This window comes from Polypterus senegalus, chromosome 18 (genome assembly GCF_016835505.1).
Source record: "Polypterus senegalus isolate Bchr_013 chromosome 18, ASM1683550v1, whole genome shotgun sequence".
In the NCBI taxonomy this organism is placed as follows: domain Eukaryota; kingdom Metazoa; phylum Chordata; class Cladistia; order Polypteriformes; family Polypteridae; genus Polypterus; species Polypterus senegalus.
Window position 1 is genome coordinate 44,219,053 of NC_053171.1, and position 14,635 is coordinate 44,233,687.

Consider the following 14,635-nt stretch of genomic DNA (forward strand, 5'->3'; position numbering starts at 1 on the left):
GTGCCCTGCGGTGGGCTGGCACCCTGCCTGGGGTTTGTTTCCTGCCTTGCGCCCTGTGTTGGCTGGGATTGGCTCCAGCAGACCCCAGTGACCCTGTAGTTAGGATATAGCAGGTTAGATAATGGATGGATGGATGGATTAATCTGAATCACTTCTCAGAGCTTTGTCTTCACTTTGATGTTAAAAGTCATTTTCTGCCGATCAGTGTCAAAAAAGCCAAATTGAATACACTGTGATTCGATGCTGCATAATAATATACTGCTCAAAAGAATTAAAGGAACACTTTTTAATCAGAGTATAGCATAAAGTCAATGAAACTTATGGGTTATTAATCTGGTCAGTTAAGTAGCAGAGGGGGTTGTTAATCAGTTTCAGCTGCTGTGGTGTTACTGAAATTAACAACAGATGCACTAGAGAGGCAACAATGAGATGACCCCCAAAACAGGAATGGTTTAACAGGTGGAGGCCACTGACATTTTTCCCTCCTCATCTTTTCTGACTGTTTCTTCACTAGTTTTGCATTTGGCTACAGTCAGTGTCACTACTGGTAGCATGAGGCGATACCTGGACCCTACAGAGGTTGCACAGGTAGTCCAACTTCTCCAGGATGGCACATCAATACGTGTCATTGCCAGAAGGTTTGCTGTGTCTCCCTGCACAGTCTCAAGGGCATGGAGGAGATTCTAGGAGACAAGCAGTTACTCTAGGAGAGCTGGAGAGGGCCATAGAAGGTCCATAACCCATCAGCAGGACCAGTATCTGCTCCTTTGGGCAAGGAGGAACAGGATGAGCACTGCCAGAGCCCTACAAAATGACCTCCAGCAGGCCACTGGTGTGAATGTCTCTGACCAAACAACCAGAAAGACTTCATGAGGGTGACCCAAGGGCCCCATGTCCTCTAATGGGCCCTAAGCTCACTGCCCAGCAGCATGCAGCTCGATTGGCATTCGCCATAGAATACCAGAATTGGCAGATGCACCACTGGTGCCCTGTGCTTTTTACAGATGAGAGCAGGTTCACCCTGAGCACGTGACAGAAGTGAAAGGGTCTGGAGAAGCCATGGAGAACATTATGCTGCCTGTAACATCATTCAGCATGAGCAGTTTGGGGGTGGGTTAATGATTGTCTGGGGAGGCATATCCATGGAGAGTCACACAGACCGCTACAGGCTTGACAAAGGCACCTTGGCTGCCATTAGGTATCAGGATGAAATCCTTGGACCCATTGTCGGACCCTATGCTGGTACAGTGGCTCCTGGTGCACGACAATTCCTGGCCTCATGTGGTGAGAGTATGCAGGCAGTTCCTGGAGGATGAAGGAATTGATACCATTGACTGGCCACCACACTTTCCTGACCTAAATCCAATAGAACACCTCTGGGACATTATGTTTTGATCCATCCAATGCCACCAGGTTGCACCTCAAAGACTGTCCAGGAGCTCAGTGATGCCCTGGTCCAGATCTGGGAGGAGATCCCCCACAACACCATCTGTCATCTCATTAGAAGCATGCACCGATGTTGTCAGGCATGTATACAAGAACACAGGGGCCATACAAAGTGCTGCGTACAATTTTGAGTTGCTGCAATTAAATTTTGGCAAAATGGACTAGCCTGCCACATACTTTTTTCACTCTGATTTTTGGGGCGTCTTTGAATTCAGGGCTCTGTAGGTTGATCATTTTTATTTCCATCAAACGATGTGGCATCCTTTTGTTCCTAACACATTACCCAGTCTATATCAGTATAGATATCCAGGAGGATTTCTTTTTCCCATTGAGATCTGATGTGTTTTCAAAGTGTTCCTTTAATTTTTTTGAACAGTTTATATTTTAAAAACTTCCAAGTAGGTGAATAGTTTTTATAGATAGATAGATAGATAGATAGATAGATAGATAGATAGATAGATAGATAGATAGATAGATAGATAGATAGATAGATAGATAGATAGATAGATTGATTCTCTGTCTGTCTACATTCTGAATAGTAAAATAGACAAAGCCCAAAACGTGAAGAGTGACCTTCACTATGTAGTGAAAATGTACGCACGCAATGTGCAGCAGAGCTCTAAAGGAGTTCAAAGTGAGACATGTGGGAGGTCTGCATGGCCAAGCAGTACCCTTTACAATTGCAGCCTCCTATCACCTGCTTATCCAACTGCTTATCCCAGAGCTTATTAAATTGCACAATTTCCTGCCTTTTCTTTCGGTAATGAGTTTCATCCAAAACAGAAGTATCTTTAATCATTCATGTGAAATTAATAAAACCATTGCCATGCACAGGGGCACACAGATAAAAACATGTTTTGGTGGAATCTGTTTCATAGCACGGCTGTTGCAGGGAGGCCTTCGTTACATGATGTACTCTGGGGGAAGGTCAGATGTGGAGCAATTATTCATTTCATTAAATGTTTTCCTTAAATATAATCATTTTGGACTAAAGTGGACTTGTATAGGTACAGCTATGAAATCTATGAAATCACAAAACAGTGACAGCTACTGTATATTCATATCAAAAAGAGAGCTTTTCAGGCCTCCATGAGTCTTCTAAAATGGCGCAAAATCAGACTGTACTGTAATTAAACTGTCAAAACTAAGGATCAGACTACATAAGGGAAAGTAGCAGATGGTGAGCTATGACAGGATCAAAGTGGACAGTGGCCCAGTGGCTATGGTGTTTGCTTCTAAAGCACAAGGCTGTCAGTTCAGCCTCCACTACTGACCCACTGTGCGACCCAGAGCCTCTCACTTAACATGCCATTACCCTAAAGCTCTATTGTACTAAGTGCTTGTGATTTTAACTTGCTTGAAACAAAAAATAATCAATGTAAGAAAAATTCTAAAGCATGAGACACTGCAAAACTGGATCTTAAAGAAGACAGCCATAGCTCTGTTGTGCAGGTCCCCCTCCTGCCACAAAAAATGCTCTAAGTCATCGAGCCATGAACTCCACAAGACCACTTTAGGTGTCCTGTGGTAACTGGGCCTTGTGTAAATGGGTGACATATGACCAAATGGTATCCCATACTGGACTGATTCCAGTTGTGTGACCACTGCTGCCATAAACACTCTGACCCTCAACAATTCTATGCTGGAATAAGCAGTTTGCAAATCGGAAGAGTAGATAGATAGATAGATAGATAGATAGATAGATAGATAGATAGATAGATAGATAGATAGATAGATAGATAGATAGATAGATAGATAGATAGATAGATAGATAGAACTTTATTTGTCCCTGAGGGTAATTCACCTTTTTACAGAAGCTCTTAAAATAAATAAAGAAATTTACACTTTGGTTTAAACACACACTATATAACTAATAACTATAAAGTAAGAACATTAGTCCTAGTCCCAGTGAGGCATTATGCAGGTATATTGCTGTTGGTATAAGAAGCCCCAGTAGCATTTCTTGACACACTGTTGCTAAAATCCTCAGTGTTGGTGTGTCAGAGAGATGATCTGCATCTTTGTTCATAATGGCACTTAGTTTTGTTTTTATTCCCTCCTCCATTATGATCTCCAGGGGGTCCAGAGTGCATCTCATAACTGAGCCTGTCCTTTTAATTAATTAGGTTGTTGATTTGGTGGTCCATTCTTAAGTGATGTTACCATCTCAGCAAAGTTAAAACTACAGTTTGTATTTCAGACATTGAAATTCTGGCTGTTGGGATCTGTCCACATTATTTGCCAAGGAAGATAAATGACACCATCCTTATCAATGTTTTATATTCCTCCCTCCACAAATGGAGACCTAGCAATAGAAATGGTTAATTTTGGCATCAACACTTTAATAATGACTCCAACCCTGCAGTTATAACATATGGTGACTTCAACCATGTGACTTTGGAGCAAACAATGACAAATTTCTATCAATTTGTGACCAATTCCACTCGAGGAAATAACAAGCTGGACCAACTGTATTCCTTTAAGTCCTGTAAGTTGCTAGGGGAGGCCTTCAAGGACCAGATTTGTTTGTCCAGCACATCCCACAGATGCTCAATTGAATTGCCATCTGAGGAATTCAGAAGCCAAGACAACACCTCAAACACTTTGCCATGTTCCTCAAACCATCCCTGAATAAATTTGCAGTGTGACAGGGCACATTATCCAGCGGAAAGAGGTCAATGCCATCAGGATACACCATTGCCACCAAAAGCTGTATTGGGTTTGCAGCAATCTTTAGGTAGGTAGTACCTGTCAAAGTAACATCCTCATTAATTCCAGGACCCATGGTTTCCCAGCAGCACATTGCCTGGAGAATCACACTGGCTCTGCCACCTTGCCTTTTTCCCATTGTGCACACTGTTGCCATCTCATCACCAGGCAAATGACACATGCACACCTGGCCTTCCAAATGATGTAAAGGAAAGCATGATTCATCAGAAAAGGCCATCTTTTTCCATTTCTCCATTTTCCAGTTGTGATGCTCAAGTGCTCATTGTAGGAGCCTTCAGCAGTAGACAGTGGTCAATATGGGTACTCTGACTGGCCTATGGCTACATAGACACATATGCAGCAAGTTGCGATGCACTGTGTGTTCTGACACCTTTCTCTCTTGGCCAGCATTAAGCTTTTCATCAATTTGAGCTACAATAATTCTTCTGTGGTATCGGACCAGACAGGCTTGCCTTCACTCTACACACGCATTAGTGATCCTTGAACACCCTTGGTCCTGTTGGAGGTTCACCAGTTATCCTTCCTTGGATCACTTTTGATAGCAGTTAACCAGTGCACCCTTTAAGACCTACCATTTTCAAGATTCTCTGACCCAGTCATCTAGCCTCCTCAATTAGGCCTTAATCAGAGTTGCTCTGATCCTTATGTTTGTCCATTTTTTCTGCCTCCAACACAGCACCTTCAAGGACTGACTGTTCACTTGCTGCCTAATATATCCCACCCCTTGACAGGTGCCATTGTAATGCAATAATCAATGTTATTCCCTTCACCTGTCAATGCTTTGAATATTGTGGCAGATCGCTGTATACTGTATATGACCCTTTGTATTAAAGGAAATAAACTAATCAAGGCTTAAAAAAGACAGCAATTATTAGTAAAACATCAATGATTTATGGCCCTGCAAATTGAGATGTGTTTCTTTTGTGTTTCTTATTCAGCGAGAAGAGGACAACGGAAAAAAAATCATCAAATTGAATCGGCAGCTAGAGCAGCAGTGTGAGCTCTACCACGAGACCATGAGCCGAGCACAAAAGGCCGAGCAGAAGCTTAATGAGCAGAATGACTCTGTCTGCCAGTTAGAAGGGCTCCTGTCCTCCAAGGAAATGCTTCATGAGGGCTTTTACACGGAGAAGCAGAAGGTATGAGAGTGGATTTGAGAAGAGCTGAGCTGGTAATTCTTACATGAAATCAGGGTGATGCTTAGCTTATAATGTTAATGTCCGTTTTGCACTGTGCTTTTCAGATGGTCTTTTTAGTAGCCCTTGCGCTTTACAACTCTATGTAGAGCGCCATCTACTGGTTGTTCTCTTTTCTCTACGTATCTATCAGTGCGACAGATGGTCAGTTGGACCATCCCTGTTTCTCCGCACAGTTCAGGCAGATACAGTGTAGTAGCAGTAGAGATCCAAGTTTTTGGTATTCCCATTCCTACTTCCCAGCACAGCTGAGTTGGTCAGCTCAGCCTGAGATTGAACTATCTGGTATGGCTGCTGTGCTTTTCTTATATAATTTAAACTAGACATTAAGCCCGTTAAAATAACAGGTGCTAGAACAGTAGTGCATAAACATTAGTAGGAACAGTCTATATTAAATGGCAAGGGACCTTGTAAGTAGCTGTAATATGCATCACTGTATTGTGTGCCTTTAATTTTCTCTCTCAGTAATACTGGTTTGTATTTCCGTAAAATGTCTGTAATTTTGTCTGACAGTAATACAGTCGAACCTCAGCTCACGACCATAATTCGTTCCAAAACTCTGGTTGTAACCCGATTTGGTCGTGAACCGAAGTAATTTCCCCCATAGGATTGTATGTAAATACAATTAATCCATTCCAGACCGTATGAACTGTATGTAAATATATATTTTTTTACGTTTTTAGGCACAAATATAGTTAACTAGCAGAATACCCGCTTGATGGAGAAGTAGTGTGTTAAAGAAGGTACGAAAAAGAAAAGGAAAAAATATATAGCAAAATACCCGCGCTTGGCAGCGGAGAAGTAGTGTGTTAAAGAAGCAATGAAAAAGAAAAGGAAACATTTTGAAAATAACGTAACATGATTGTCAATGTAATTCTTTTATCACTGTTATGAGTGTCGCTGTGATATATATATATAGCAAAATACCCGCGCTGCGCAGCGATGTCATGTGTTAAAGAAGTTATGAAAAAGAAAAGGAAACATTTTAAAAATAATGTAACATGATTGTCAAAGTAATTGTTTTGTGTATTTGGTGGCAGCGTGACTAAGTTATTTTCGTCTAGCTGCATCAGAAAATGTACCACAACGTCTGACACGCCTCCTTTTTACTGTTTTCTCACAGCTTGGATTGCTGCTGTCATATATATACATACATACATACATACATGCATACATACATACATACATATATATATATACACATACATATCTTCATATCTACATATACACACATTATATACATACCTATCTACATCATATATACACACACATACATACATACACACACACAAATTATATATATATATGTGTGTATGTATGTATGTGTGTGTGTGTGTGTGTGTATATATATATATATATAATGTAGATAGGGGTGTGTGTGTGTATATATATATATATATATATACACATACATACATATATACACATACATATACTTGTGTGTATGTTTGTATGTGTCTATATGTGTGTGTATAGCTTTGGTCACTGAGTGCAAGGGAAAAATAATAAAATATAGTCTATAAGTTATTAAACAGTAAAACATTAACGTTTTAAGAAGTACAGGTACATTGAGCACTACTGGAGTGGTTTCGGGTAAACTACATTTTAAAGACTGTGTAACACAACAGGTAAGTAACTAACAGCAGCTAAAATGTATATGGATCATCTCTCGGTAGTAGATCCCTTTTGAAAGGCGCTACACGACGGCTGTGGTATAGAAATTACATTTTCTATGTGAACGCTCAAATTTGTGCCTCTGGTAATGTGCCTTACCAGCATTTAAAGAAAATTAGTTTTGTGTCCTCTGCAGTGTTAAGAGAGAAAGGCTTTGGTTTGGGATAAAAGGAAAAAGGTGTAAAGAAAGGAAAGTTGCCTTTTCTTTTATATAGTATAGAGAGATGTGTTCGCTGACGTTATGATCGCCTTTTGGGGACAGTCGCGGTGGGTCTTGTGTAGACTGGTGAGACGTCCCCGCCATTAATCGGCTGTGATGGCACTGTCAGTCCTCCACTCATGTGCGTGTCTTCATAATCCGAGTGAGGACCTCATAATCGATACGTGCAAAAGAAAGTGTGAATCGCCTTAATATTATTTTGCCGTGGTGTAGAAAAGGGGTCCCGTGTTTGCACTTGTCTGGGCTATAGCGCAGGGGAGGATGAAAAAATTAAAAGTGCTCACTTTGACTTAAGGCAGAAGCGCAGTCAGCGTCTCAAAGGCCGGCACAGCTATGCACGCGCTGGCTGCTCGACTTTTGCTGGGCAGGAGACCCCTTTTGTACACACGTTCATGATATCAAAAGTCTCAGCGCTCTTTGGAGGTAATTCATATATTATATATATAGCAAAATACCCGCCTACAGCGGAGAAGTAGTGTGTTAAAGAAGTAATGAAAAGAAAAGGAAACATTTTAATAATAACGTAACATGATTGACATTGTCATGAGTGTTGCTGTCATATATATGCCTGCCTAAATAAGTCACCCTCGCTTGCTCTTACTTTTTTACCGTTCATTTAATCATGGCTAGTGGCGGAAAAATTATAAAATGGAAGGAGGATGGCTTTACCAAAACAATTATTGATGGCGAATCGATTATTCATAAAGCTTGAATTGGTGATCTGTTTTTCTGTGTTAACCTCATATTTTTTCATACTTCTTCTCAAACTAAGGTGGTGCGAGGGTAAAATGAATCGGGATGCGCTGATCAATGTAATCGGTGTACCAGGAAATCATGCATTGACAAAAGCTCCCTTTGCTTGTAATGCAAAGTGTGATTAAATGCATTATTTTTAACGTTATGGAGCACATGCATCAAGCTTCTCAGCTGTGCTTGTGCTAAGAAAAGGAAAGATTTTAAAAATAACGTAACACGATTGTCAATGTAACCTTTTGTAAGTAGTGCCTGGAGGATTCAGTGTGGAGAAACTCTAGAGACAGTGTGTGTATTAACTTGTGGATTTTTCTGTGAGTATTTGGTGGCAGTCTGACGGCTTCGGAAGACGGCGTTAGCCGCAGAGCTCAGCTCAGAGCGAAATGAGATGAATGGGAGGGGAGATGATGACGTGACTCCCCACCGCCTTTAACTGTCAATCCCCCACAAACACAGTCTCTCGGAATTTGCATAAGCACACCCCTTCACCTACAATTTTAACTTAGTTACAAAGTGATCAAAACTCGCTTATATCCTCGTCCTCTCATTAAACTTGTATCCCGCATTACCTGTGGGCATGTGAAACGCCAGGGTAGCCTGTCTATGAACTTAATTTAAAGTTTAGGTTTACACCTTGCTTTCTTTCCGAGGTAGCAGCACTCATGAATATGGTAGTATATGTCACTCGCCGCTTCTTATTGTTTCGCTGCCTTCTCAATTATATAATGCATGTTTTCTTAAGCGCTTTTGGAGGTCTTCCTGGTTTTCTACGCACTGCGTTGACAGTCAGTTCACGTGATTACGTGGGAGGCGTGATGATGTCACACGAAACTCCCCCCACGTCTTTCCAGCTCAACTCCATTACAGTTAATGGAGAAAAATACCTTCCAGTTATGACCATTAGGTGTAGAATTTCGAAATGAAACCTGCCCAACTTTTGTAAGTAAGCTGTAAGGAATGAGCCTGCCAAATTTCAGCCTTCTACCTACACGGAAGTTGGAGAATTAGTGATGAGTCAGTGAGTGAGTGAGTGAGTGAGTGAGTGAGTGAGTGAGTGAGTGAGTGAGTGAGGGCTTTGCCTTTTATTAGTATAGACTAGCAAAATACCCGCGCTTCGCAGCGGAGAAGTAGTGTGTTAAAGAAGCAATGAAAAAGAAACATTTTGAAAATAACGTAACATGATTCTCAATGTAATTGTTTTGTCACTGTTGTGAGTGATGAGTGTTGCTGTCATATATATATATATATATATATATATATATATAAAAATATATATATATATATATATACTGTATATATAAATATATATATATATTTGCACACACACACATAAACATATATATATACATATCTATACATATACACATATATATACATACACACATACATACATACACACACATATATACACACAAATACATATATATATACATACATACACACACACATATATAAACATATATATACATATACATACATATCTACATATATACACACACAGCTATTTCGTATCAGTGCAATACGCTGCTTGTTAAAACGGATAACTCCGCTCTTACGCAAGTCTGCGTGGATATTATGAACTATCGTATTTGTTCAAGTTCTATTTAAATTTTAAATAGAAGGAATTTTTATTTAGTCAACAGAAATATCTTTGGTAGGAATGGTAAAAACAGACAGGAATATTATTCCTGAATAAATCAACTCAAACCTTAAACAACTTATAATATTTTGCTCTCCATAAAAATATATCCTGTCTAAATTATACAAGTTAGAAATAAAGTAAACGTTAAAAGAACAAACATTCAAATTTCTTTACTCTTATGTAATTTTATATAAAAATAAACTTAGATTTTAAATATCCCAAAAGATTTTGCTCTCCATAAAAATATATCCTGTCAAAATTATACAAATTCAAATATGAACATGCTGCATAACAAAACCTGGAAATATAAATAAAATGTGTTCCTTTCAGCAATAACAAGTCAAATCATTCAGTTGTCTTTGCTCATATGTCATTTTAGAGCTGGACGCCTGGCATCTTTTTTTGGCCACAGGTTCGTTTCTGTTTGGTGTGAGGTTCTGTGTTGTGGAGATTCTAAGGATGCATTGCAGGCGCTCATTAGTGAGGCGACTCTGTGTGCTGTTTTGTTATTCTTTATCACTGAGAAGAGCTTCTCACACAGATATGTGCTACCAAACATGCAAAAGGTTCGAGCCGCATGTAAACAGACTTTTTTTGTTCTTCAAAGTCACCAAAGCGTCGTGCAAACTCAGTGCACACCGTAGTGACGACTTGGTTTATGAGACACACGGGTTCAGTAAACATATACTCAGCCTCCCATCGGTTTTTAAAGGCTCTATTTTCAGAATCAACTTTTCTCTTCAGCATCGTGTGAGCTAGCTTCGCAATAACTTGCAACATCATAAGCTAGACTTGATTAACGCGGTAAGTGTTCGGCCAAGGCAGCTGAAGCGCTGCATTATGGGATCTGTAGTTTATTGTGTTACCAGCGCTTCATATACCCGGGCCATTAATAACAATAATACAGTATATAAAATGATCTCGCGGCCGGATATAATTACATGCCGGGCCGGATGTGGCCCGCGGCTCTTGAGTTTGACACATATGGACTAAATAGAACTTTAAAAGATATATTTTTTCAAATGTGATCGCGCAATTCAGATAGAGTTGACGCGCACTACAGCCTGCATGCCTCAATAAGTCATCCTCCCCTCGCTCTTACTTTTTACCGTTCATCTAATGAATACACTGAGTATGGCTTTACCAAAACAATCATTGATGGCGAATAAAGTATCCATTATTCGAGTATGTAGATCGGGATATATATATACATATATATATACCAGCGTATCAGCGAGAAGTAGTGTGTTAAAAAGCTATGAAAAGAAAAGGGAACATTTTAAAAATAACGTAACATGACTGTCAATATACAGTATTTGTTTTGTGAGTGTTACTGAGTGTTGCTGTCATCAAGGATTTGATTATCATTATTCCTTTCAATCAGGTTCGTATTTGTAGGATGTGTTGTGTTCAAGTTACATTCCGTGTTTGTCAATCGTTGTAAAGATGACAGGTTTCATTCATCGATTCGTTTCTTACTGCATCAATAAACAGCTCGTCTTCTTCTTTATCTGAGACCTGACACACTGCATGCACGGGTTTTTTTTTTTACACACTGTCTTCCATTAGCGGGACATTGACTTTTTCCACCTTGTGCTTTGTTTCGCAGTAGCTGGATTTATGAATATGCTTGTATGTATCAGGCGCTTCATATTTTTGCTGCCTTTTCAATTGTGTAATTCGGTTTTGTTCAGCTCTTTGGAACTGTTGCTTTTATCTGTGCACTGCGTCAGTTCACGTGAGCCGCTTCGGTGTACATGCATCGAAGGTTCCCAGCTGTGCTGGTGCCATCTCCTGCTATGTCCATGGCTGTATTTAATGTTACCTTAGTCCTGGCACTTAAAACTTTCTCTCGCAGTTTCGCTGAGTTTGTGTCAAACACCACCCTGACCATCTCATCTTCCTCTGCATAAGCACAGTCCTTCACCCGTGAATATTTACCCGTGGCAGTTTGCTATTGGATTGCCGCTGACGGACGGCCTTTATGGGCAGGCACTAAATTACAAACGCCAGCGGCAGCCTGTCTATGAACTTAATTTAAAGTGTAGGTTTACATCGTGCTTTGTTTCCAAAGTAGCAGAACTCATGAATATGGTTGTATATGTCACTCGCTCGCTTCTTATTGTTTCGCTGCCTTCTCAATTATATAATGCATGTTTTCTTCAGCGCTTTTGGAGGTCTTCCTGGTTTTCTATGTACTGCATGATAACGTGGGAGGCGTGATGATGTCACACGAAACTTCGCCCCCACGGCGTTGAAGCTCATCTCCATTACAGTAAATGGAGAAAAACTGCTTCCAGTTATGACCATTACGCGTAGAATTTCGATATAAAACCTGCCCAACTTTTGTAAGGAAGCTGTAAGGAATGAACCTGCCAAATTTCAGCCTTCCACCCACACGGGAAGTTGGAGAATTAGTGATGAGTCAGTGAGTGAGTGAGTGAGTGAGTGAGTGAGTGAGTGAGTGAGGGCTTTGCCTTTTATTAGTATAGATTATACCACTGAATGCACAGTGTAATAGTAAATAAAATGTAAAAACATTGAATAACACTAAGAAAACCTTGAACAACTGAGAAAACTAAGACTGGAAGAGTTCGCGCTATAGCCTTACGACCTGCTCGCTAAAAACACTTTTTTTTAATGAGTTTTAAGTACAGGGAAAAAAATGAACATTTGAAAATGTAATAAACAACCAAGAAAAGTAACATTGCAACAATGCACGCGCACACCTGTGTGTGTGTGTGTGTGGGTGTGTGCGTCCCGCGCGCGCCTGTGTGTGTGTGCGTCCCGCGGGCACCTGTGTGTGCGTGCGTGTGTCTGTCGTGCACGCGCCTGTGTGTGCGTGTCTGTCTCTCATGCGCCTGTGTGTGTGTCTGCACAGGGAATGCCGTGTGACCCCGCGCATGCGCACTTCAACAGAAGACACACACACGGACACATGGACGCACACAGGGGTTTTATTAAAGAGGATATCCAGTCTGCCACCCGGTCTCAAAGCATATACAAGTCGCCCAGTGTGGGTAAGCTCTAACCTGTTGTTGTAACTGAGCTGACCAGTCTGACTGCCATGTAGCTGGCCAATGTTGCCCATTTTGCCAACTAGTCTTGTTGAGATCTGACTTGTTGACCTCAACACTTCCATTTCCTGGTATAAGTAGTAGTTGTACAGGGTGACACAGAAAAACAGGAACTTTTGAAAAACCCAATAAAAATAGCAAAAATACAACAAAAAAAATTTATTGACAGCGATTGAACCACTACAAATTGCCTTTTAAGAGACAGTAATCCAAATTATCAATGTCTGAAAATTACGCCCTGTAGATGGCGTCCTCCTGTACGTATGCATTCTTCCAATCTGCTGTTGAGGTTCCCCATTGATCGCTGCAACATCTTAGCTGGGATACCACGAATTTCGTCTTGAATTCTTTGGTTCAATTCACTCAGTGTTTTTGGCCGAGTCGTGTAGACCCGACTCTTAAGGTAGCCCCACAAGAAAAAATCACAAACGGACAAATCCAGTGATCTTGAGGGCCAGGGAATGTCACCGAATCTTGAGATGACACGGTTACCGAACAATTCTCGCACAGCTGCCATTGATTGCCTTGCAACTGATTTCTAAATTACTAAATGGCAAAATTGTTTACAGCTCAAGGTCCCTGTTCCAACTGTACATGGCTGCCACTACACATTTCAAAAGTTCCCGTTTTTCTGTGTCACCCTGTATTATTGTAAAGTGTACTAAATGCAGTGAAATTGTATGACTCACAACATGCAATATGTCACCACTCTACAGCACTACAATAAAATATGCAAAAATCTTAAAAGGATTTAAAGGGTATAAATAAAAAAGTCTCCAAAAAAACTTCAAATAATGAGTAACCTAAAACCAGATGAGCTAAAATGGTTATCTTTCACACTCCACCAGGGAGTGCCACCTGAGTGAAGAGAATCTGGTTAATTTTAATGCTGCGACCCAGATTTGCCAAGGAATGGTGGCATGAGAAGTGCCCACCTATAGAGGAGTAAGTGAGCTTGCCATTTCATGGAGATCTATCTGGCTGGTATTGTCCAATCTGCTCCCCAGAGTTGGTCCACATAGCTGAGATTGCCACTCTTCTTCCTTGAGTCTTGCTCAGACTGTTAACTGGCTGCTGTTGACCTTTAGCAACCTTACTAAGATCTATCTGATTTGATGGGCTTCACAACCACAACCCTGTGTTTATTTATTTATTTGCTTGTTTGTTTGTTTTGTTTTTAGCATCTCAACTTCATAAATCAATTGAGAAAGAAACTGAAGGTAGACGATGATATTTCTGAAGAGCCCCTGCACACCCAGTATGAAGTGCTACTTTCTCGTGCCGAGCAGGTTGGCGGACTGGACAGCGAGGTGTACACTGACTATAAGACCCTCATTCTCAATCTACAAAGAAAGGTACTTTGCAGCTTGGCTTGTGTTCCTGTGCTAGTTAGTAGTGATCTCAACAAGCTTCTGAGACAAATGAAAGAAAGTGTTATGCCATTAAAAAATTATTCTTGTTAGAATTGGGGCATGGGAGGAACAAAACTTGTAATCTGGATGAAAGAGGACTTTACAATACTGAACAAACACTAGTGAAACCAGCAAACAAAGCAAAATGTTCATAAATGAAATGACAATCAGGTGTGCACCAACACCGTAGCACTAACTAAAGCCCAAAGTCCAACATATATAGCAATGTCTTTACCTTGGGCTTTAAAGTCAAACCACAGACACACTCAGGAATTTGTTCTGAATCCACAATCTCGGACAAGCTGCTAGTCCACCATACTGATCATTCTACGGATGACCCAATGATGTCAATGTTATGATCTGGTAATTTTGTTCTTTTTAAAAATGTTCCTGGTTATTTTTTGCACCTTTTTTGAAACTTCCTTTTTGCCATAATGATTTTGACTTAAACTGAATCTGCTTCTACACTCTGCTTAGTTCCTTTG

The 14,635-nt window shown here is 40.4% G+C and overlaps 1 protein-coding gene across 1 annotated transcript in view; it reads left to right on the plus strand.

Moving 5' to 3' along the window:
* The window catches only part of LOC120518969 (coiled-coil domain-containing protein 170-like), a 133,001-nt gene that overhangs the window by 79,145 nt on the left and 39,221 nt on the right, over window positions 1–14,635 (plus strand). Inside the window, exons 9-10 of the mRNA XM_039742016.1 lie at window positions 5,115–5,315; window positions 13,920–14,093. Coding sequence (XP_039597950.1) covers window positions 5,115–5,315; window positions 13,920–14,093 — 375 coding nt within the window. The remainder of the gene's footprint in view (window positions 1–5,114; window positions 5,316–13,919; window positions 14,094–14,635) is intronic.